This window comes from Lipotes vexillifer, unplaced genomic scaffold (genome assembly GCF_000442215.2).
Source record: "Lipotes vexillifer unplaced genomic scaffold, Lipotes_vexillifer_v1.1 scaffold1359, whole genome shotgun sequence".
In the NCBI taxonomy this organism is placed as follows: domain Eukaryota; kingdom Metazoa; phylum Chordata; class Mammalia; order Artiodactyla; family Lipotidae; genus Lipotes; species Lipotes vexillifer.
The window spans coordinates 1,001,878-1,025,713 of record NW_006771596.1 but is presented as its reverse complement, the minus strand read 5'-3'; the positions used below and the strand labels follow the sequence as shown (position 1 = coordinate 1,025,713).

General features: G+C 56.2%; 1 protein-coding gene across 1 annotated transcript in view; it reads left to right on the top strand.

Moving 5' to 3' along the window:
- The window catches only part of NUDCD3 (NudC domain containing 3), a 69,546-nt gene extending 51,040 nt beyond the window's left edge, over positions 1-18,506 (top strand). Inside the window, 4 exon segments of the mRNA XM_007447030.1 lie at positions 4,564-4,707; positions 14,761-14,949; positions 18,232-18,377; positions 18,497-18,506. Coding sequence (XP_007447092.1) covers positions 4,564-4,707; positions 14,761-14,949; positions 18,232-18,377; positions 18,497-18,506 — 489 coding nt within the window.
- Positions 18,507-23,836: the final 5,330 nt, after the last annotated feature.

Sequence of the window (23,836 nt, the reverse complement as noted above, 5' to 3'; positions counted from 1 at the left end):
AAAAAAAAAAAAAAAAAAAAAAAAAAAAGTTCTGTTACACGGTGTTCCCTTCTTAGAAGGCGTTTAGATAAAATGTAGGAAGACTCTTTTTTATAGGAAACTTCCATAGCAGAAAAGGCTAATAGGCTGCATTTATCTGTTAAAAAATTGTTTTTGTTTGAATGCATAGGACATTTACCTGTTCAAAAGAATAAAATGTACAAGGAGAGGTTTCTTTCCTGCCTCTGCCCTTTTGTCCTATACCAGCCCGCACCCCAACCTCAGAAATCACAGTACTAGTTCCTGGGATCTTTGGGCAGATGTTTTCTATGCATATGTTGTCAAGTTGTCGACTATGAATAAATAGCCTCGCGGCCCCACCTTCAGCACAGATGATGTGCGCCGCCCCCCTGCCCCCAATTCCCTCCATCGGCCCCACCAGGGTGGCTCTGGTCTCTGGTGTTTGCTGCCATGCCCCCAGGGCCTCAGCCGTGCCTGCCAGCCAGAGTGGCTGCCTGAGAAAGTCTCAGGGGACCTAGGATTTCCCGTGTCATCTGGCTCAGGCTGTCGGGACGCTGAGAGTGCAAGTGCCCTGAGCCCACCACCCCTTACACTCAGGGCTCTGGTCTCTGCTGCTCCTCCTGTCAAGCTGTTTTGCAGGTCCTTACTCCATTTTCATTACATCCCTTAGGATCAGTAGTTTCTTGTATAGGTTTTTGTTTTTTTGGAGTTTCTGGCTGTCTTTCTTTTTTTCTTGTCAAAAATAGTATACTTTCATCATAATCTCAGAATTACTCAGACTCTCACTCGTACTGTGTATTGTCTAGAAATCACTTCCTGCAGACCCTCTCACCTCTGACTCCCATCCAGACTGATTATTTTCTAGTTCGGTTGTATAGCTTGCATCCTGGAACTTCTTTTCACTGCACTTCTAGTTTAAATTCACTGTGTTTTAGATCCTTGTTGGATCTTCCTCTTTTTTTCCCCCTAGTTTTACTGAGATATATTTGACATATAATGTATTAATTTCAGGTGTACAACATAATTATTTGGGATGTGTATGTTTAGCAAAATGATTACCACAATAAGTTTAATTAACCTTCATCACCTCACATAGTTATAAATTTTTTCTTGTGATGAAAACTTTTAAGTTCTACTCTCTTAGCAACTTTTAAATGTACCGTTTAGTATTGTTCATTACAGTCACCATGCTGTACATTAGATCCCCAGAACTTACTCATTTTATAAGTGCATTTTGATCACCCTCGTCATCCAGGATCTTCCTCTGTTTTCATCCTCATTTTGTTGTGGTATAGACTCAGGTAACTTTCTCAAAATGATGTGTGGTAATAAATGCACTGTTCTTGAATGTCTTAAAATGTGGTTATTTTAAACTTCCGCTTATTTTGTGGTTTGAGTTTGTATAGAATTCTAACTTTAAAAAATACTCTCCTGGGAGTTCCCTGCTGGCCTAGTGGTTAGGAGCCTGGGCTTTTCATTGCTGTGGCCCAGGTTCGATCCCTGGTCGGGGAACTGAGATCCTACAAGCTGTGTAGTGTGGCCAAAAAAAAAAAAAAAAAAAATCTCCCCTAACAAGATTGAAGGCATTATTCTCCTGTTTTCTTGCATCCGCTGTTACTGCTTCTAGAAATGTCTTCCATTCCGGTTCTTTGTGAGTAAACTTTTTTCCTCCTATTTGGAACTTTTAAGACCTTATTTTAAATACTCAGTGGTGTGAAATGTCATGAGTTTGTGTAAGTCATCTTTCATTCGTTCTGTTCAGCCCTCAGTGAGTCGCAAAAAAAAAAAAAAAAAAAAAAATCTCCCCTAACAAGATTGAAGGCATTATTCTCCTGTTTTCTTGCATCCGCTGTTACTGCTTCTAGAAATGTCTTCCATTCCGGTTCTTTGTGAGTAAACTTTTTTCCTCCTATTTGGAACTTTTAAGACCTTATTTTAAATACTCAGTGGTGTGAAATGTCATGAGTTTGTGTAAGTCATCTTTCATTCGTTCTGTTCAGCCCTCAGTGAGTCCTTTTAAACTGAAGCCATATTTTTCTTAAGCTCTGGAAAATTGTCTTGTTGCTGTCACAGTTTCTGGAATGCCAGACTGATTGCCTGGATTGGTTTCTGGCTCTACCTTGATTTCTTTGACTTTATCTTCCAGATTTTCTGTTGAAAATCTTATTTTCACTCTCTTTTTTTCTAAGTGTTTGTTTTGTCTAGTTCTGTTTTCATGTTTTATTCTGGTTCTATAGATACTGTATCTTCTCAGATCTCTCCAAGCGTATAAATTGGAAATATTTTAGAATTCCCTTTTTTCCTAATTAGCTCTGTAATCTTTACTTCTTTTTTTTTTAACCTAAGTCTGTCTTTTTGTGCTGCTGCTTTTTCTCATAGAATGCAATCCTTAGTTCCCTGTTAGTTTTTTTATTTTAAAAATATATTGGGAATTCCCTGGTGGTCCAGTGGTTCGGATTCCACACTTCCACTGCAGGGGGCACGGGTTCCATCCCTGGTCGGATCCCGCATGCTGCGTGGTGTGGCAAAAAAGAAAAAAAAAAAAAATCTTCCCCATTCTTTGGAGTGTGGGATGATGTTGATGGTTTTCTCCTTTACGTGTCTGAGGTCTGCCGCTCCCATCGCTGCTCACAGCTGAGGAGTTGACTGGCTGGCTTTGCCATGCAGTGTGTTGGGCTGGGTGTCCACCCAGTTCCCTCAAACTGCCGGCCAGTTTTTCTGGAGCAGGGCCCCCTGTAGCTCCATGGCACACAGTGGGTTCTTATCCCTTCTCATGGGGTTTCCGCTGGCACGGTTGCCCGTGGACTGACTCAGCCGCTCTGCTTCCACGCTCCATACCTGCTAACTGCCAGCCAGAAGCGCCACTCGGCTGTGCTTGTCCCTGCTCTGTGCCGTCTCTCACCACACGCCTCTCCTTCCTCTCCATAGAGTTGTTGAAAGTTTCTCTGTCCTGGCCTCTCCCTTCTTCCCTGTGTTGTCTGGGGTTTTTCTCTGCGTGCTTTGTTCCTGCCATCTCTGTGGGTCATGGAGTTTAGGAGATGGCCGCCTGTTCCCAGAGTGACGTCTTAAGCTGTGGAGCTCCTGGAAGCATCTCTGGTCTGGTTTCCCCTCGGTGCTTGGGTACATCCCCTTTGTATAAGAGACGAGTGTTGTGAGAAGCTCACCCAGGTTTGGAAATTATCCTGTTACATAAAGTTGGCTGGAGGATTTTATTTGTTAAAGTGAGCTTGCTCCTGGGAGGCCAGGACTGGTGGAGCCTTGGTCCGCTCTGTCAGGTGTTCACCGCACATCCGAGTTCGTGGTCAGGGACACCCGATTTGGCCAGCGATTGTCTGCATCTGTCTAGGAGTGCGTTGGGCCACTGTTGAGCAGCTGGGAGTGAAGTGAGTTGTGCCTGTGCCTTAGCAGAACCAAGTTAAGTGGTACATTCTCTCAGAAATTGGGTGCAATTGGAGCTGGGGCTCACAGGACCCCCCTGGGGCCTGCATGTGGACACGGTGTGTGCAGGCATCTCTTTCCTTTCCATTGCTTATTTGTGGTTATTTAAAACACAGGTAGGTTATAGTATCAGATTCCACTGACAGGTGTAGACTCCAGTTTGAAAATTCTGTGACACTGAGGGTTTCTTTTCAAGTGCATTTAATAAGCACTTCGCAAGTGACATGGGAGGGCCATCTCCAGACTGTTTTGATGCCTTGACTGACATCACCCACCCGTGAGAAAGTCCTAATGCGGACATTATGCAAATACTATTATAAAAGATTTTTACGTTATAAAACACAAAATTTAAAATTTAGAAGAAGTGGGGGGAAAACAAACCCGGAGTTCTGTTTTCTTTCCTCTCCGTTTACTGATCTGCTGAACATCCTTGGGTCCATGTGCTTGGGATCCTGCTGGCCGGGGTACACACATGAAATAAGGCCCCCAGTCCAGCAGCTCCAGCGCTGTTGTGGAGACAGACGGTGAGAGCAGGGAGAGGGCGTTTCCAGCGAATGAGGAGATGGGAGAACAAAGACAAAATATAAAACCAGAGCACCTGGCCTCACCCTCCTGGGTGAAAGCTGAGCTGTGGCCACAGATGGCACAGCAGCTCCTGGCAGGCAGCAGAGCCGGGCTCGCGGCTGCTCTGCCCCCCCAGGGCGTGTCCTCCGGGGCAGGGCTGCTGTCCACGCCAGACAGCAGGGTGGGCGTCGGGGGAGCACACCCCCTGCTGCCGGCCCTGCTTACCCTCTGCCCAGGGAGTTGGCCTCCCCTAACCAGAGTAGAGTTTGCGGCGGGAAACCAGCGGTTCCCACAAAGCCCCCCACGTTACCATTATGCATATCGAGACATCTTCTAGTGCGTTTCCTTGAAGGAGATGATGATGCAGAGGCTGCTTCACGTGTGAATTGGTTGGTATGGTTTTCGTCATTCAGAGAGCCTGATGACCCTTGGGCTGGTTTTGCATCTTGTTCTCCTGCAGCGTGTGGTCAGGAGCCTTGGAAACCTCCGTTCCCTCCCACCCTGGAGCACACCGGCCACCACCTTCCCAGCGTGAGATGATTCTCCTCCGCTCTGTTCCAGGTCTCTGTGGCCCTCAGCAGCAGCTCCATCCGGGTGGCCGTGCTGGAGGAAAACGGGGAGCGCGTCCTCATGGAAGGAAAGTTCACCCACAAGATCAACACCGAGAGCTCCCTCTGGAGCCTTGAACCCGGGAAGTGCGTTTTGGTAAGTGTGGGCAGTGGTGCTGTGAGGGTGTTGATTTCTGCCAGCTGGGGAGTTTGCTCGGTGTTTTCGGAGCAGCTCGAAGGGCACCTTTGTGGGCCTCAGCTGACTGTCACTGCTGCATCTACAACCTTGGCCTCTCGGCGTCCCACTGCTTGCTTCCTTGAGGTGGGGCCTGTGTCAACAACAAACTGAGGGGCGCTGGAGTGCAGTGTTTCTCACTGCTTCCTGTCTTGCCCATGCACAGACTGCATGCAGTGACCATGGAGGAGGTCCTGCTGGGGCATCATCCCCAGAGCGCGGCTGTGCTCACACTGGACATGTCCCCTCAGTTCCAGAGGCTTCTGCTCTCCAGGGATTCAGTTACATCTACGGCAAAACCAAAGAAGTTAAAAATTAAAAGGCAGGTCGCTTTCACAAATGCCAGTCTGGAGGATGCAGAGTTAATAAATTCAAACAGACAGCCTTATTTGACAAAGTGGGTCTCAACTGGCTAAGCTAGCCAAGGCTGCAGGATCCAAACGAAGGGGTACGTGTTCCAGTTACTAGATTCTTTGGTGGCTCCATCCTCCCTCGTCAGAGCCTTGCACCTGGTCAGTGGGCAGCACCCAGGGAGGCTTCATACAGCGAAGGGAGACTATATATTTGGGTTCATTCCTTTCCTCTTACTTCCTGCTGGGATGCTTAACCAGGGAGTGGTGAAAGGGGTAAAGATGAAAAGAAAAATACTAAGTCCTTGGGCACAAAAGACCTCAGAATTTTATTTAGGCATGTTCTTTATATGTGCAAAGTGTGCCGTTTCGTCATGATCCACTCTCTCTGGGAATAGGTGCCCATGGGCCTGCCTGCTTGGTCCTGACCGACAAGGCCCGCGGTGCTCTCTTCTGGCTGCTCGCGGCTCGCAGACACACAAACCCGTTGGAGCGGAGAGCATTCCATCACTGCTGGGGGGGCTGGAGGTCTCGGCATGCCCGGGACCCCCGAGCACACACAGGCCCCTCTGTGTGACAGGAACACCCGGTGGCAGAGCGCCGGCCAAGTCTGCCCGAGTCTTGCTTAAACCGTGCTCTGTTGCACCTCCCCTGCCCTTCCGAGGTTTCTGCTTCTCGCCACTAGTGTGCAACAGTCATGATGATTTCCCCCTTATCACCCTGGGGTTCAGTCGCTCGTCTGTTCACCCCCGTGCCTCCCCACCCCCAGTGCCGCTCCCCAGACTACGGCCCATGCTCTTAACCACCAGTTCCATTTGCAGAATACCTTCATGGGCATGGTCTCATTTGCACCTCCCACGATTGTGGGAAGTAGGAAGCCAGGGTCTCATTATCCCCCTGCCTCCCGAGGTCATGCGGGCAGCCAGCGGGAGGCAGTGGCAGGCAGCCCACCCTCTACTGGCGCCGCTGTGATGGCTCAAGTGGTCACAGGGAGCGTGTACCCGTGATCCTGGGTGCCCCATTGTCCACGGATGCCGGGCCTCACTCCTCCTGTGTGTTGATGGACTGCCCAGAACTGTGCACTTAGAGCTCGTCCCGGCAGACAGCTGCTTGTGCTTTGCTCCCTCTGAGGGGTGCTTCTGTTGTCTTCAGCCCTGTTGTCTTCGAGTCCCTGCCTGGGACGGAAAGACTGACCTCGTTGCTGGATCCTGAATGTCCACAGCCACTGTTTACCCACTGGTCTGTCGGGGTTGTGATCAGGGTACCGAGGATTCCCTGTACTTGACGTGGCTTCTGCAGAAATGTGGTTGTTAACCAGGTTCCTCACTCTTGGGATTTTCTTTGCCAGAGGTGATGTTGACTTCTTCATGCCTGTTCCAGAGCCACGTCACCTTTTTTGCGTGTTTTGTACAACTTGCGTCTGAATACGGACGTGGCTCGTGGCCAGGGCATTAACTCCTTGTAATTATGGCCTCCATCTATTGGGTACACTGTGGCCCTGGCTCTGTGAGGTGCCTGGTGGTGCTTTTTCATCTCTGCAAGCCTGTTGTACAAATCAGTATGCTGGCGCTCAGAGAGGGTGAAGAGCTTGCTCAGGGTGGAGCCAGACCCCAGACCCAGAAGCCTCCCGCTTCCCTCCTTCTCTGACTTTCAGCTGAAAGGCACCCAGGGGCGAGTAGGCGCGGGGAGGAGAGCTGGCAGCGGCGCAGCGTAGCTTGTGACCAACAGCCCCGGGCCAGCAGGGAGACTGGTGCGTCGCCTTCCCTGCTGACCTTGATGAGACGGCCTCGGCGTCCGGTCATGAACCCAGGCCCCGTGGGCGTCCCAGGCCCTCCTCTGGTCCAGGGGGAGGCTTGTGCCCTGGCTGCCTTTTAGTTTTCCAGTTTGCTTTTGCCAAGCACCTGCTGCTCGAGGAGTTATAAAGAAGCAGAACGGGCTGTGGTGCACCTGTCACTGCCTGTGAGCGTGGCTTCTGGCTGTTCTGCTCCTGTGTAACCCTGCGAGGTCCACGGAGACACCTCTCTCAGAATTGCAGGTGCTGGGCTGGTTCTTTCCCGAGGTTCCTTCGAGTGGCTTTCATCATCCGTGGATGGCATCACATTTCTAATGCTGCTCCACCACTTGTAGAAAAAGAAGAGGACTTAGTTTAGAGCATCACATCCTCTTCCGGAGCTTCCCTGCCAGCCCAGCCCCCTGCACACCTGGCGTGCACCTTCTCACGAGATGCGGGGATCCTGCCTGTCTCCGCCTCCCTCCTGACCACGGTCCTCGGGTACAGCCGAGGCCAGTGTCTTAATGGAGACATTGCTGCTTATGGAGCTGAAGGTTTGGTATGTTCTCAGTGTAATTATTTATTTACTGGTAACATTGAGGACCACGTATCTGAGATGATATTGTAGCTCAGTAAGCACATGGCTTTGATGTGCGAAGACCCTGGGGCCTTTGCTGACCAGAACAAGTGCCATTCCCTCGAGCCTCTGGAGGGGGAGAGCGTGGCTGCCCAGGTGGCCAGGCCTGCTTTGTGCCTCAGCCCCACTCACTGGCCGCCTTTAGCGTCACTGGACCTCCATTCCTCGATCTTAAAGTGAGGCTCAGAGCCTTGGTTGGTCGAGCCCCAGACATTTGTTGGTTGCTTATCACTAAGTGCCAGACCCTGTGCTGGGCACTGGGGCAATTAAGGAAAATAGTCAAGGGCCCTCCTCCTAAAGGCTGAGTGGGCCGAAAAGGACCCCCAGATGTCCTCGCCAGATCCCAGAACCTGCAAATAGGTCCTTATTTGGAGACAGGGTCTTTGCAGATGTGATGAGGTTAAGGACCTTGCGATGATGAGATCATCCTGGATTATCCAGGTGGGCCCTAAATCCAGTGACAGGTGTCCTTACAAGAGGAAAAGAGACAGACACAGAGTGAAGTGAAGACAAGGCAAGGTCCCCTGGAAGCTCTGGAGGGAGTGCAGCCCCGCGACACGTTGGTGTTGGCCTTCCAGACTCTAGATGGAGAGAAGTAAGTGTCTTGTTTGAAGCCCGCAGTGTGTGGCGCTTTGTTACGGCTGCCCCAGGACACTAGCCCAGGCCTTACGTGGCATGATCTCTGTGGGGGCCACTTGGGACAGGAGGGGTCACCCCAGGGGTGCCTGTCACCTTACCAGAGTCCGTGGTCCGGGTCCTGACCTCCCAAGCAGGCCATGCAGACATGCCCCTTGATGCCCAGCCACCACTCCCTCCTTGCCAGAGCCGGATCCACATTAGACACGCCCGGGCAGGCTTTCAGAGCAGGCAGGGGTGGCAGCTAAACCCGGATGACAGCTCCTGCCTCCCTCCCTCCCACACTCGAGAATGTTAAATGAGGCTTCTTGATTCTGAGGCAAGCTCCTTTCTTGGTTCCTGAGACGTGAAATCGGGGCCTCCCCCCGTGCCTTGTTCTGTCCCAGAACCCACCTCAGCTCACTGTCCTGGTTTCTCCCTGCAGGTGGGGCTAATGGCCCTGCCATGGGCACCTGCAGGCCATGGCCTCGAGCCCTTGAGGCTCCGCGGTCTCGGCATTTGTAGCCATTCATGAGGCGACGCCAGTCCACACTCTGACACGATCCACACTCGAGTCATTTAAAGCTGGTGCAGTAGCTGCAGAGTGTTCACAGACCTTCGTCTGCTTGCATTAAAGCTCGCGCTACTGGGTGTGTCTGGTGCTTGAACCTATGAGTGTTTTTATATAAGCTGTGTGCCCCGTATTTAGATTATATATTTAGATTACAGTTCTCAAAAGTAGAGTTACAGGCTGAGTGTAGTCCTCGGCCATTGCCGTGGGCTCCCCCAAGAAGGATGTCGGATTTCCGTGACATCAGCAGATCCCTGTGTGCCCTGGCATTGGGCTGTTTTCGAGTGGGGATGTGTGTTTCTCTGTGAAATGGTTCACCACTTTTGTTTTGTCGCTGGTGGCCACTGGCCCCCTGCCTGGCTCTGAGGGGCCATTGTTCAGCTTAAAATACAGGTTAAATTACGTTAGTATTTTGGCAAGAGCCCAAAGCCTGGAAATTAGTCCAGGGACTGAAATGCGAGTTCTTGGCCTTCAGTGCTCATGTCTCCCAGGACCCATCGTGTTTCTCAAGGTGGTCACATTTTTGGCATCATCACCAACCCCTGGATCTCCACCGGGTGTTGAGAGGCAGGTAGCCAGAGTCCGCACGTTCTGGAGAAGTTGCCCGTGAATAGAAGGGACGTGTCAAACAGAACCGGAAGACCACGCTCCTGGGGGACAGAGTGCGCGTCCCCTCGTCCCGCGGGGGAGGAGAGTGGAGGCGCAGCTTGGCACTACGTGGTCACCTGCCTCGCAGCCACAGCCCACCACAGCCGGGTTCTGTCTGGCCCTACGGTGCTTAATGTTTAAGCTTAAAACACTTGTCGACGACATTAAAACCAGGAGGTTGCCCACCGCAGTGCCGCCTCTGGCAGAGCCCTGCGAGGCCAGCGGTCTGGCCGGGGCCGTGTCCTCCCCACAGAAGCACCTGGAGCTGAGTAGGCCCCTGCTGCCTCTCCCTGTCCTCTGTCCTTGTTTCAAGGCGCCCCTCCGAAGCCCCATCCCACAGCTTTCACCTGCATCTCCTTGGCCCAAGCTTGATCCCACGTACAGGCAGCTGCGAGGAGCCGTCCTCCTCGCCGGGCGCACTGCCTCCCTCTCTGAATAGAAGCAGCGTTCTGTGACAAAGGACGGGAGGGAGATGAGTGTGGGTGAGTCATCGTCATCACACAGATTGGGGTGCTGAGGTGAGCTGAGCCACGTGGAGTTGGAAGTTTCTCTGAGGACATTTTGGGAAAACTTCAACAAGCACTCTGGGGGTTCCCCTGAGAAACTGATTCTAGGTCTGGGACCGATTGCTAAAAGGAGCCTGGAGGAAAGCCAAGGAATAAGGGTGTGTTATCAGGTCACAGCAGCCACCCGTGACCAGCCGAGATGGGGCACTCTGAGCGCTGTGTGATCAGGGATGGGAATGAGTGAGCCATTGAGATGCTACGTGTCCAGGAGCCGGTGCTGACGACAGAGGCGTAAGTGGCTCCATCATGGAGGAGAAGGCCCCTGCTGGCCCCTGCACAGCACCTGTTGGGGCTGGAACTGTCATTTCCATGCCATATTGTGGGGCAGATGGAGTCAGGGAGGGACCCCAGGAATGTGGCACGTAACATCTGTGCCTGCAGGGGGGACATCCCAGGAGGGCTGCAGCATCACCTGTGCAGGAGGAAGCACTAGACAAACTCCAAATGAAGGATGGTCCTTAACAACAAAAGACAAAGGTGGTGGAATGTTCCAGATGAAAGGGGACAGGCCCACTAAGATGTAGTCAGGACCCTGGACTCGATCCTGTGCAGGAGGGAAGGTGAGCTGAAGTTACTATAGTAAAGAACTTCCATACCTTCAGGAAGGAGACACTCACCGAAGTATTAGGGGTAAAGGGCCAAGGTGATTCCGAAAAAATACCGTGTAATTTACCCCATATTATAAACTTACACACACAGAGTGAGAGCGTATGTGCAGACACACATACACGTGATAAAGAAAAGGCGTAGCATGTTAACAGTGGGTGACTCGAGGAAAAGGTATTCTTTGTACTTGAATAATTCTAATAACTTATAAGTTTGAAATTATTCTAAATAAAATGTTTTAAGAAATGAGATGGCAAATAAGCCCATGAAAAGATGCTCAACGTCGTTAGTCATTAAGGCAATACCAATTAAAACCATGCCGACATGTCATTTCACGCTTATTTGATTGGCTCCTGGAAAGAATCGACAGGAGCAGGGACTGGCGACAGTGTGGAGCCCCTGGGGCTCCCCTGCACTGTGGATGGGAAGGCCAAACCGTGCAGGTGGTTTGGAAAACACTTCGACAGTTTTTATAAAGTTACATGTGCACTTAACCATAGGACCTAGCAGTCCCACTGCTGGATACCTACGAAGGGGAAAGGAGACCACAAAGCCCTGCAGGCAGCCTGGTAGCTGACCGCTGAACCCTGGAAACACCCACCTGTCCACCCACAGGCGCGTCGGCCTATGTCAGGGGGTGACCCCCATGCGCGCGTAGCATGGCTGAACACCAGGCCACTGTGCTAAGAGAAGAGCAGACCAACAGACACAGACCAACAAAATGGCAAAGCAAGTGTCAGGGGCTGAGGGGATCGCCGTCGAAAGGGGACCGCGAGCTTTGGGGTATGGCTCGATAGCAGTGGTGGCTACGTGGCTGCATTTGTCAAAACTCATAGGATGCACCCTCGAGAGAGTGAATTTTACTGTGTGCCAGCTTACGCCTCCACAAACCTGATTAAAAAAAAATAACAAAATGTTAAAATAAAAAATCAAATGTTAAACCATCAGACTGCTTTATCAAAGATGTTACTTTTAGACCTGAATCCTTGAGCTCCATTCCAAGAACATTTCACCCATGTCCTCTCGATGCTGTACTCTGTATTATTCCACCTGAAACAGGAATGAAGTTCTGACCCACTAGCATATGAATGGACCGTGAGGACATTGTGCTGAGTGAAAGAAGCCAGGCACAGGACACATAGCCTGTGGGTCCGTTTTGGGGAAATGTCCAGAACAGGCAAATAAATGATTTGTTGCCAGGTCTGGGGGAGGGACAGAGTGGGGAGTGACTGCTCATGGGCACGGGTTCTCCTTTTGTGGTGATGAGTGTTCTGGAACTAGATAAGAGGTGGTAATAGCTCAGACTCTTGTGAATGCGCTAAATGCTTTGAACTGTTCACCTTAAAATGGCTAATTTTATGTTAATGTGAATTTCCCCTTAAATTATTTTCACTGTGGTGCTGGGCTCATCTTGATGTTTATTGGGTCTGCAGAGTGCCCATGCGGACTTGTTCTGTGGACACAAGAGGCCCGGGCAGCGAGGCCCACCAGGCTCCTTGTTTTCAGGGTCAGTCCCTTTGAGCCCCCGAGCTGTGTCGTGCCTGGATATGTGTGTGGACCTGGCTGGGACACCCCGTGTGTGGTTCGTACGCGCAGAAGCAGCAGCAGAGCCCCGGGGTGGGGATTGGGCTGACCCCACAGTGCTGTCACGGGCTGTTGGCCCAAGCATGGCTCTGTTCTGCCTGTAGCGCTGGGTGATCCAGGTGAGGCGCTGACTTCCAGGTAGAGGTAATAGTGGGTATTTTACAGAGGTTGTGAGTGCTAACGATATACGTTAGAGAGATCTTGGCCATGATGACGACTAACGAAGATACAAGTAAAATGAGTCTAAAGGGTCTGTTGTCTCTGGAGATTTACAGTCGTCTCTCAGTACCTCAGGGGATCGGTTCCAGAACCCAGCCCTCCCCCCACCTCTCCCCCCCCGCTCCTTGTTTTCAGGGTCAGTCCCTTTGAGCCCCCGAGCTGTGTCGTGCCTGGATATGTGTGTGGACCTGGCTGGGACACCCCGTGTGTGGTTCGTACGCGCAGAAGCAGCAGCAGAGCCCCGGGGTGGGGATTGGGCTGACCCCACAGTGCTGTCACGGGCTGTTGGCCCAAGCATGGCTCTGTTCTGCCTGTAGCGCTGGGTGATCCAGGTGAGGCGCTGACTTCCAGGTAGAGGTAATAGTGGGTATTTTACAGAGGTTGTGAGTGCTAACGATATACGTTAGAGAGATCTTGGCCATGATGACGACTAACGAAGATACAAGTAAAATGAGTCTAAAGGGTCTGTTGTCTCTGGAGATTTACAGTCGTCTCTCAGTACCTCAGGGGATCGGTTCCAGAACCCAGCCCCCCCCCCCCCCCCCCCCCCCCCCCCCCCCCCCGAAGGATACCAACGTCCAAGGATGCTCTAGTCCCTTACATAAATGGTGTAGTGTTTGCATGTAACCTGTGCACATCCTCCTGTTTACTTCACATCATATACCTAATGCAATGCAAATACTATGTAAACAGTTGCTGAAGTGTGACAAGTTCAAGTCTTGCATTTTGGAACTTTCTGGAAAATTTTTTTTCCAAATATTTTTGATCTGGAGTTGGTTGACTTCAGTGGATGCAGAACCTGTGGATACAGAGGGCTGACTTCCTCAGAAGTCTCTCCTGGCATGGTAAGAAGAGAATGTATTTCCTCCGTGGAAGGTTTCTGTTGCACTGGCGCAGTGATCTGCAGCTCTGTAAAGACGGGGCTCAGTGCTCGGCACTGGGGGCTCTGAGGGCCAGGTCAGGTCTGCGCGTGCAAACAGGAGAGTACAGTTGGCCAGAAGCTGGCTAGAGAGAGCATCTGAAAACAAGCTGCACCCTGAATGTAAACAGTGGCATTGAAAGAGTAGAGGTCATTCATCTGATCAGGTGGGCAGGGGGTGCTCAGAACCCCTGCCATCTCAGCCCTGCCATCTTCACGCTCAGAAGTGGGGCGACTTGCTTTTGTAATGTGCTGAGATGCTGACATTCGTGCTATGCTTGTGGTTTCCTGGAGGTTGTCTCCACTGTGTGACCCGCCCTCATCACTGCCCACGCCTCAGCCGCTCTCAGGGCCGGGACTTAGCTCTGCTGTGACCCTGTGGGACCTGGGCTCCGCAGGAGCTCTCCGTGGACTCGGGCAGCAGGGCTGGAGCTGGCAGCACCGCTCCCCGCAGCCCGTGAGCCATGGGGCCGACTTCTTAGGACCCATGGGCATGCGGTGTCTTCACAGATGTTGCCTGTGGGCCAGCTCGCACTCCACTTTGTCAGGATTGCCCACTGGCCAGTAAGCCTCTCCTCATGGTGCTCCTGTGCGGAAGCGCTGCTCTCACTGCTGGCTCCGTCATCCCTGTGTCACCTCCCTGCCCCTCTGGGCATGAGTGGGGGTTGCATCCCGTCTGAGAATGGACAGAGTGAGGGAGCGTGGGCAGCCCTCCTGTCAGTTCTTAGCCAGTGAGTAAAGAGTTTCCCGATGAGCCGGCCAGTGACCACGGGGAGGAGGTGGCCTGGGCCCTCCCTGTGCGGTCCCTGGGATGCGTGTACTTGGCATCAGCTTCAGGCAAAGCCCTGCTATTCTGCAGTCCCCGTCTCTGAGTTCTTGTGTCCCCCCGACTTCCCCCGTCCCTCACTGGGCTGCACCGCGAGGCTGAGTGGCAGGTGAGTCACATGCAGCGGTCGCAGGATTGGGGAGCCACTCTTGCAGCCTCCTGGCCAGGGACGAGAATGGGACAAGGCGCCTGGGCGTCTGGCTGGGGGGTAGTCATTGTCAGGCCGAGTGCTTGGTCCCCCCAGCAGGCAGGAGCCTGGGTGCTGCACTTGGAGGTGGGAACGGTCAGCAGGAGGGAGAGGGGTGAGCTAGCGGGGCCCGGGCAGGTGGATGTTGACAGAAGCTCCTGTTCGGGCTCAAGCTTCCCTCGGTAGCTCGGGAGACCGTGACGGGGTCTGGGTACCAGCGGATGGGGCAGCTCGGAGTGCTGGGAAACGCCCCCCTCTGGTCCGAGCAGGCTGGGCTTCTGGTGACTGAGCGGTGCGGGTGCTGATGCCTACGGGGGTCAGTGTCTTCTGAGAGGACCTGGGGGACAAGGACCGCAGGCACCGCCCAGTCATGGTGGTGGAGAGTGGAATACTCAGTGCCCGGGGTCCGGACAGCCCCGCTGGGTCCCTGGTGCCACCTGCCCGACACTGACTGTGTCTCTGCCCTCGTGTGCCAGGTGAGCCTGAACAAAGTGGGCGAGTACTGGTGGAGCGCCATCCTGGAGGGGGAGGAGCAAATCGACATCGACCAGATCAACAAGGAGCGCTCCATGGCCACGGTGGACGAGGAGGAGCGTGCTGTCCTGGACAGGCTCGCCTTCGACTACCAGCAGAAGCTGCAGGGCAAGCCGCAGAGCCACGAGCTGGTACGGGCCCTCTGGGGCCGGAGCGGGGGCGGGGCATGCTGCTGCGGGCTCCTGGCGCGGGCACGCCGGCCTGCTGGCCGCCTGGGACGGGGCGCCCAGCCGGCAGAGCCAAGAGCTGCCTGTCCGCGGGGTCCCGGTGGTATCGCCTGTTGGTAGCTGACACGCTGGGGCCGCTGGGGCCGTGCGGACGGATCCCTCCCCTCAGCCCCTTCAGGACCCTCAGCACAGGAGGGAGAGTCAGGCCCAGCCCTGCCTCGGGGCCGGTGCGGGTTTGACCACAAAGGGCCAATGGGAAGAAAGTCCTTCCAAGTCACTTCCGAATGTCAGGAGGCGTGAGAAGTGTGCGTGCGGCTGTGGGGGCACGGGAGGAAGTTAGTGACTGAAGAGGAGGCTCGTGCCTGAGCCTGCGGTGGCCACAGTGAGGAGGATTAGTTAGACGTGTACCGTCTTCCTTCTGCTTTAGCACTCCCAAGAGTGGCTCCCTGCAGAAGTGAGGGTTGCTTTTCTCAGGTTATTTTTAGTTCCCAGTGTCTCATGTGAACAGCGCCGGGAGTTTGAGCCATGGCACCACGGCCCATCTCCAAGGCTGCTCATGTGTCAGATAGGAGGCCCGCCCTCCACCCCACCCCCAGTGCCATTCAGATTCTCAGCCGTCCTGTTTTGTCTCCCAGGGGCCTCACTTTGTGGCTCCTATGAGTGTTCTAGGCCTGGGGCCGTCGAGCGCCCCCGCCCACTGCCCGCGTGCCTGTGGTCCTTCCTTTCTGTCTCATTCAGACCTTGCATGCAAACAGCCCGCCTCGCTCTTTCAAGGGCCAAGGAGCCATGGAGGGGCGTGCTTAGTGAGTGCTTACTGCGCGCAGGTTGGGTCGGGTTGGCTGGGTCATGGTCCCCGTCGCAGCACCCCTGAGAGGGGGGTCGAGGTTTAGAGGTCGCAGCACGTGTTCAAGGTCCCACAGCTGGTCTGGCAGCAGGGCTGGGGTTTGAACCCTGAGCTGGTTCCAGTCTTTTCTGTCACCCCTCCCTGAGTCTCTGAATTGCCTCTTGGTCTGGCTCCCTGACCCACCTGGGCTTTTGGGGCTAGAGGCCAGGGCTACGGTTGACCACTGGATCACAGGCATCTGCTGGTCTTGTCTACGGAAACTGGCCCCTGGCTGTAATCGCTGAGCTCGCAGGGCACAGGACGCGTAGTGCAACCCACCTCTGCGCACGTTTAGGCGGCAGTTTTAGCCAGTTGTGCTGCACTTGCCTGTGGCCACCAGGTGAAAGAGCACTCTGAACGCTGGCCTGACGGGAGGGGACCTTGTGCAGCCGTCGAAAGTGTGGGTGTCGCTGCCCCGAAGCGGGCAGGCACCTGGCTGTGAGACCCAAGTAGGAAGCCGAGTCCCTGTTGATGAGCTCAGGGATGGGGCCGGCCGATCAAGAAGGATCTGAAAAAGAGCCTGGAAAACCCTGCAGTCTAATGGAAAGACCTCTGGTTTGAGTCGAAAGGGATTCTGGAAGGGCTTGCCGTGTGCCAGGCAGTGTGCCTGACCACGAAGGGGCGTGAGTGCCTGGCTGAGTGCAGTGCCCTGCGGAGACCTTCAGCAGACACACAGGAGCCCATGGCTGGTGGTGCAGGTGGCAGGACTCAGGGGTGACCCCTCGCCCAGCTGACCTGCTCCTGGACGGGTAGGAGCCTCCAGCTCGCCGGCCCTCGCTGGAGATGGTAGAGGACTGACACCTCAGGGCTTAGCAGACACTCGGGGCCTCCCAGGCTTCCACGTGGACTGTCCTCAGTACACGGGGCCTTGAGGGAAGCGCAGTGCGGCCAGCAGGATCTGGACGGAGAGAAGAGCTTTGGAGGCGCGAGGAGCCAGTAGAGCTGGCGTGGCCTGGCGGTGAGGGAGCTGGGCTTCGCGGTGCTGAAGCCACGGACAGTCTCTGGAGTCCTCGGAGGAAAGCGTCCCCAGGAGAAGGAAATCGGGGCTGGAGAGTCAGCAGGACTGGCTGGTGGCTTCAGATGGGGGCTACGGGGAGGAGGGGTGGCTTAAGAAAGCAGGTGGTGGCCATGAGGGGCGTGCGGCAGGACCAGCGTGGGCAGCGGGCCGGGGCCCCGTGGAGCTGGAGCGTGAGGGTCAGGGCTCACTCGGCAGAGGAGGTGCTCGGGTGAGGGGCACAGAGCGAGTTGGGAGACCGGGAGGAGGGGCTTCGGAGGGGTAGGTGGGCGAGAGCTAGAGGAAGAGGGATGGGGCGGAGGGGGAGGCCTGGCCCATCAGGGCTGCCAGGAAGCCCTGGAGTCGGGCTGGTGGGCGGGGCCGGCCTCTCTGGCCCCTTCTCCCCAGGGGGCGGCCTGCTCCTCCAGTGCCCTTCCCAACGTCCCTGGCGTGTGTCATCTGTACCGAGTTGGGAGTAATACGGATTAATCCCTGAGGTGTACTACCCATCTTTGATGTGTTTGCTGCGGCACCACGTAGGTTTAATAACAGGGAAAAGAAGGCCCCCGTCAGGAGGAGAGTCCTGCAGCCTCGCCAGGCACCGGGAGTCTTCCCCTCAGCGCGGTCTGTCAGCCTAGAGGCCAGAGGTGGGCAGGGCTTTCTGGCTCCGCGGCAGTGAGTCTCTTTGTTTCTCCTGGCCAGAAGGAAGGGGAGATGGTTCCCAGCCTGATGCATTTGCAGGGAAGCACAGAGGGCAGACCCAGGGACCCGCGGGGAAGGAGGGCCTACAGCACCGCGAGGGACCTCCCTCATGGGCGCAGCCTCCGGCCGTGCCCTGGCCCAGGCCACAGTGCTTGGCCTGCTGCCGCCCCTGAAGGCTGGATGGTCCAGGCTGCCCGTGTGCTGGGATACGTGATCCAGCAGCTTTGACCTGTGCCCCCCAGGGGCTGCAGGGGTCGGTGACTGGTGGGTCCACAGCCAGACTTCCTGAGGTCTTTCTGAGTCACAGCCTGGTTCATTCCCAGACTATCTGAGGGTGCAGGCCTCGAGGCCACCAGCCTTCTCCCTGGGAAGGGGGAGCAGAGAACCCCTCTTTGCACCTCAGTCAGCCCTGTGGGCTGTAGCCCTCAAGCCATTTGGAGTTCGGACAGGTATTTCTGGTGAGAAGGGACGGCATCTGAGCCAGAAAGATGGCCGGTGCTTCGCTGGGGACAAGATGGGGGTGGAATCTGCATGTGGGGAGCACAGTCTTGCGGAGGGTCTGCTGTCACCCTGGGCAGGTCCTCTTCCGGAGGAAGCAGAGCAGAGTCCTGCTCTAGGACGTGCGGGCCTGGTGACTCCAGTTAACCTCTCTATTTTCTGTTTGTAGAAAGTCCATGAGATGCTGAAGAAGGGGTGGGATGCTGAAGGCTCTCCCTTCCGAGGCCAGCGATTCGACCCGGCCATGTTCAACATCTCCCCCGGGGCTGTGCAGTTTTAATGACCGAAGGAAAGGAAGCCCTCGCCGGCGGGGAGGTGGGGCCTCAACCGTGGCCCTCGGCTCCCTCCTGCCAGGGACTTGCTTGCCTGGTTCACCCTTGCCATCCTTCTTTTCAAGGGGGAACCCGGCCTCCACACTGGCCCTGCATCTCCAGACTGTTCTAGAGCAGGGCAGGGGCTGCGTGGCCCGTGCCGGGTGGGTGTTAGAGAGCAGGGGGTGTCCCGGCAGGCGCAGCTCCAGCCCCTCCCGGCCCATTAGCCACCCCCTCCCTCCTCTTGCTGCTCTTGTGCTCTCTGCTTGCTGTTCTCACGCTTGGGGCGGGCGTGGGTGCTGCTCGGCTGTTGAAGCGTGGGCAGGGTTGTGCAGCCTGAGGGCCGAGCTCCTGGCCAGTTTGGGGAGAGCGCAGCCTCGCCCTTTTGCTGGCTGTGTTCACGTGTGGTCTTGCCCGCCTGCTTGTACGCGTTCACCGCCTGCCTCAGCCTCGTTGAGGAGCTGCGGAAACTGGGGTCCTGCCGCCGGATCTGGACACTGGAAGAAAGTGTCTTGTGGCCTCAGGTGCAGGCACGGCAGGATCTGTCCCTCTCCTGACCGGGCTGCTCTGCTGCCACCCAGCCTAGCACTTTTCTCTCGGGGGATCTGGTTCTTGTCAAAGTGAGCTGGGCCAGGCACTCTCAGGAGGCCCCGTGGTGTGTCAGCTGCTCGGTGCAGCCCTTGGTCCTTTCCTGGCTGAGGCCAGACTGCACCGCACAGAGCTCGTGGCTCTGCTCCCACTGCTGTCCCAGGACCCAGAGCCTGTGCCCTTCACCAGGACTGTGGGGCTGCCCTTCTGGGCAGTGACCTTGCAGGTCTCTGCAGCCTGGAACCTGCGCTCATGAGCTATGTTCTCTGGGCTGGGGGAGGAAGGAGCCCTGTCCGGGGGGCGTTCTTTCTGGAGACTTCCCCCTTCAGCTGCAGAGGTGGCAGCTGCTTCATCACAGTCTGTGGGGGCAGGTTCCTGGCTCACAGCACCCTGTAGACACATCCCTGGGTCCCTGGGAAGCGTTTGCTTGCTCTGATGCCATCACAGGAGGCGTGGACACCAGGTGGCTGGGGGAAGCGCCACCATGGGAGCACAGGGCCCTGCTGTTTGCACTTGTCACCGAGGCTGGTCACGGAGCTGCTGGAGGCCCCTCTGTAGCGCCCTCAGGATTTGCACACCTGTCCCATGTAGTGAAAGGTCTCACTGGCATGTGTCTGTGAGAGAACCATTCTCAACACGCCCCTGTCTCCTCCTCCCCTCCGACACCCCCGTGGGGTCTTCTGCCGTGACCAGGTGGGGTGTGGTGCCCGCACCTCAGCTGTTTGGGAGACTTTGGGAGCTGTGGACTCGGTGGTCAGTTGTCTTCCTTTTGCCCGATTTGATTTCCAGTGTTGCGTTTCTCCCCACCCCGCCCGCTGTAACAGCAGCTCGCAGGCATCTGGGAGTGTGGGGCTTCAGGAGAGGGAGTGCTCGGTCGCCCTCGCCGTCTCGTGGGAGACCTCTGCCCCTCGCCACCAGCCTGGGCCCTGGAGCCTGTGCACTCTGCCTGTTTTCTCTCTTCAAACCTGGCAGCAGCAGTTTGGCCACTGAGCTCCGTCAGCTGAGGTCCAAGGAAGTTGGGTGCACACCTGCGAAATCACCCTGTCTCCGGTGTTGGTTTGCAATAAATCTGTATTTAAGCACTTGTGGGTCTGTGTGTGACGTTCGTTGCCAAGACAGTTCTCATTGTGTGGTCATTACCTGAATTCTAGCCCTGAGGCCCGTGTACACGGCAAACGCCAAAATGGGAAATTCCTAAATATCTCCCAGAGGTGTTTCTCATCCAGCCTGCATCCTGGCAAGACTTCACACAGGTTTCAGAAATCTAATAAGCTTTTGGTCAGGAGAAAAGATTGTAGCTCTAGAGCTTGCGTGCATTTCCAAACAGGAGTCAGAAGGCTTCAGCCCGAGGGTCCTCAGTGCCCCATTTACCTGCACGGGTCCCGGAACGCTGGGCTCACGAGTCTGCCTGCACCCGCTCCGGACATAACAGGTGTGTGACACATCCCCTTCCTCAGTCACATGGCAGCCTCTCCGGAGCCCCTGCCGCCCGTTCCCCCATTCCAGGGGCCATGCTCAGTGGGCAGGACCTGGTGAACATTTCTTGATAAGCATTTCTTGAATGAGTGAAGAATGTGCAAAGGGCTCAGCAGTGGAATTACCAAGCAAACTGCAAACTCCCAGGGCAGAAAAAATCTGGCAGGAGGGAGAGGCACCATCTCTCAACAGTTTGCCTCCAAAGTGTGCGGGAGGGAGGAGACTCAGGAGTAGTCTATGTGCCAGTGTGTCCAGGAGGTGGCAGCTGCCTTACAAAGACCTGACCACCCAGAACCCAGTCTGGGGAACAGACCCAAACCCCCCTCCATTCTGCTCCCCAGGCGGCCAGCTGGCAGCAGGCTCAGCCCAGGTTGGACGACTTGTTTCCGTGAATAGAGAGTGGTGTGTGGACTCGCGATCGCCAGTCCTCGGTAAGCGCTCTCTCCCTCTTGGTCAGAGGGCAGGCTCCAGAGCAGAGCTCCTGCCCTCGACAGGGGTGCGCACGTGGGACTGGTCCCCCCTGGTCCGGGAGTCGGGTGGTTGCAGCCTGGCCGCTGCTGGGCATACCTTTCCTGGACACCAGGTTGGCACGCTCTCTCTCAGCTCCCTGATGCCCCCGTGGATGTGGTTAGGAATCCCGAGGCCCCTCCTTCAGGTCCCTGTCACAACTTCAGGGGCAAGGAAAAATTAATATATTCTGTAGTCTCAGACTCAGCTCACCCCTCAGCCAGTCCACACGAGCATGGTTTTATCTGGTCTATTCTATCTTACGTCCTTGGTTTTATTCTTTACAACTGAAGGTTGGGTCACCGGCTTCCCTTCAGAGGGAAGAAAGGACCGTCGGGTGCCAGCTGGGGGTCCTAGATCCTCCCCTTTTAACCCGGAGCCCTGAGCTGGACGCCACTCTGCTGTCCTAGCCCCACTCTGCAGGCTCTGGCACCTGCTGCTGCTGGCGTGGGGAGGGCGGGGCTGGGGTCATGCACTGCAGCCCACCCTGGGAGAGTCTGGCAACTGACTCGGACTTGGTGGTGCGGAGAGGGGCCAGCCTGGTAGAACAAGAGTCACGCCAGCTGTGGACAGAGAGCCAGTGGGCCTGACGCGGCCATCCTCCTGCAGGGCAGGCCCGAGCCTGTCCCCTGGAGATGGAGGCCGTCGCGAGAGACGTGCCTGGACCCGAGAGTGAGTCAGGGCTTCTCTAGGGAGCTCGGGCCAGGCCTTCTACCACCTCTGTCCTGGTTCCTCCTGGGAGGGATCCTAGGCTTTTGGGCCAGCGCTGGATGGGGCATTAGGGACATTTTGGTTCAAACCCCCACTGTGCAGTGGTCGCAGAGGAAGTGTCACCTCCGAGGCGTGAGCTGGGCCCCCGCTCCTGCCCCCATTCCCAGCGTCACCCCGGAGATGGCCTGGCCCTGGCTGATGCTCTGCAGGTGGATGATGGAAGGAGGGGGGAAGGCCCCCAGCATTCGCCTACTGAAACCCTATCAGCCCAGACGTTGCAGAGGAGGACCCTGAGGGGTGGCTAACTCTGGACGGGGCCACCGGAGGTCACGGTGAAGCAATGGCGCAGCAGGGGTTTGGGGGAGGTCCCTCCTGCAGGGATGGGGAGCCTGCTCCTTGAGGGGCCGGGTTATGACCTTGCAGGGACCGGGGTCAGGTGCGTCGTGTTACGCTTAGGATCAGAGCAGTGTCCCCTGGTGGGCCTGGACTTGGGAAGATCGCCGAGCTGCAGCACAGGAAGTCAAGAGGCCCCAAAGATGGTGTGCCTGGCCCACACAGCGTCTCACAGGGGGTTTGGGGTTAACAAGAGGCCAGGGAAGGGCTGCAGAGCGGGGGCTTCAGGTGGGGAAGCTGCCAGCAGCCGCAGTGACCACCTGTCAGGGCTGGGCCGGTGCAGAGGGCGCAGGGGCAGGAGACCACGGGCCAGGGTGCAGGGTGCCGGCAGAGGGCGGAGGATAGCAAAGGGAAGTGGGAGCAGGGGCAGGAAGGAGGGGAGAGGATGTGCCCTGCTGGGCCCCGTCCATCCTGTGTGTCCTCAAGGTGAACAGCCCCATCCGTGTCTGGGAGCGTGAGGCATCAACGCGGGCCACCTCCTAGTCTCCCAGGTGCAAGGTTTGTGCCAACTCCTCAGGGGAGCCATTAGCCCTTGGTCAAGGGGGAGGCAGGCGGTGTTTCTGGAGCATTCCGTCGCAGTGTGTTGGACTGGACAGCATCAGGACATCCTGGGTGCCCCCTCGGACTGTGGATCAGCGCCTCCCAGCGCCAGTCACAAGACGACGCACCCTGTGTTTACGCTGGATGGAGACAGCGTGGCCTCTGGAACCCCCGACTTCCTGGCTTAGTGACCCATATAAAGCACAGAGATCTGGGGTGGGCAGGCCAGGTGGAGCCCACAGCACGCCCACATACCCCAGGGCCTGGGGCCAGGGATGGGGGAGTGGGCGTCCAAGGGGTCCAGGTCTTGAAGGCCAGGGTCATGCCTTGGATTTCACCCCAAATTCCTGAGGATTCGAGCAGGGGGAAGCTTCTGATGTGTGCTGAAGAGGAGCAGGCTTGGGGAAGGGGAGTGGGGTGGGGGTGGGTGGGTGGCGGCCAGGCCCCTTAGAGCCCCCGTCAGCTTCTGCGTCCTATCTGCCTCCCTTCCTCCCTCCTTTACTAGCCCCCCCTCCCAGTCCTCCCTCCTTATTTCCCTGCCTGACCCAGCTGGTCCCAGCTCACCTCGCATGGTTCCAGGATCCTGGCCCACGACCTGCTCCACTAGGAAACTTGAAACCCTGTGCTGGTGGAAGGTGCAGGCCTGGGCCCAGGTGTGCGGGGTGACAGGTCCTGAAAGGGCACCTGTTGACCCCTCCAGGGGCATCGTAACCCCATGGATCCCCCTAACCTGCCCCCCTCTCACCCCCACCTCCATGGCTGGAGGTGCACCTGTGAGTCTCCCCAACCTTGCCTCAGGCTGGAGGCCACCACTGGGAGGTGGAGGGTGCCTGGCTCCTCATGCCTCAGTTTCCTCAGCTGCAGAATGACCCATGCTTGCGAAGGGCCTTTGGTGCCTGCAGCCCCTCTGGGGTACCACCCCATGGCGGGTCAGCAGTGGGGCAGGGGAGGAGCACTGCCTGCCACCCCCGGCCTCCTGGAGCCAGGCCTCCCGCCCACCCTGCACCTGCAGATCCCCCCACTTCTCCTGGCCTTGGCTGGCCCCTCACGATTGCCTTCAGAGACCCTGACAGAGGTCACCACCCTGCCCTCCTTCAAGGAGCCCCAGCCCTGGGGGAACAGTTCCTGGCCAGGCCCCCTCGGCTCCCCTCTTAACTCTGTTCCATTTCTCTCCCCACCCCTCCCCCCTCTGCTCCTCTCCCCCCCTTCCTCCATCCCACTCCCCCACCTCCAATTTTCTCTCCTCTC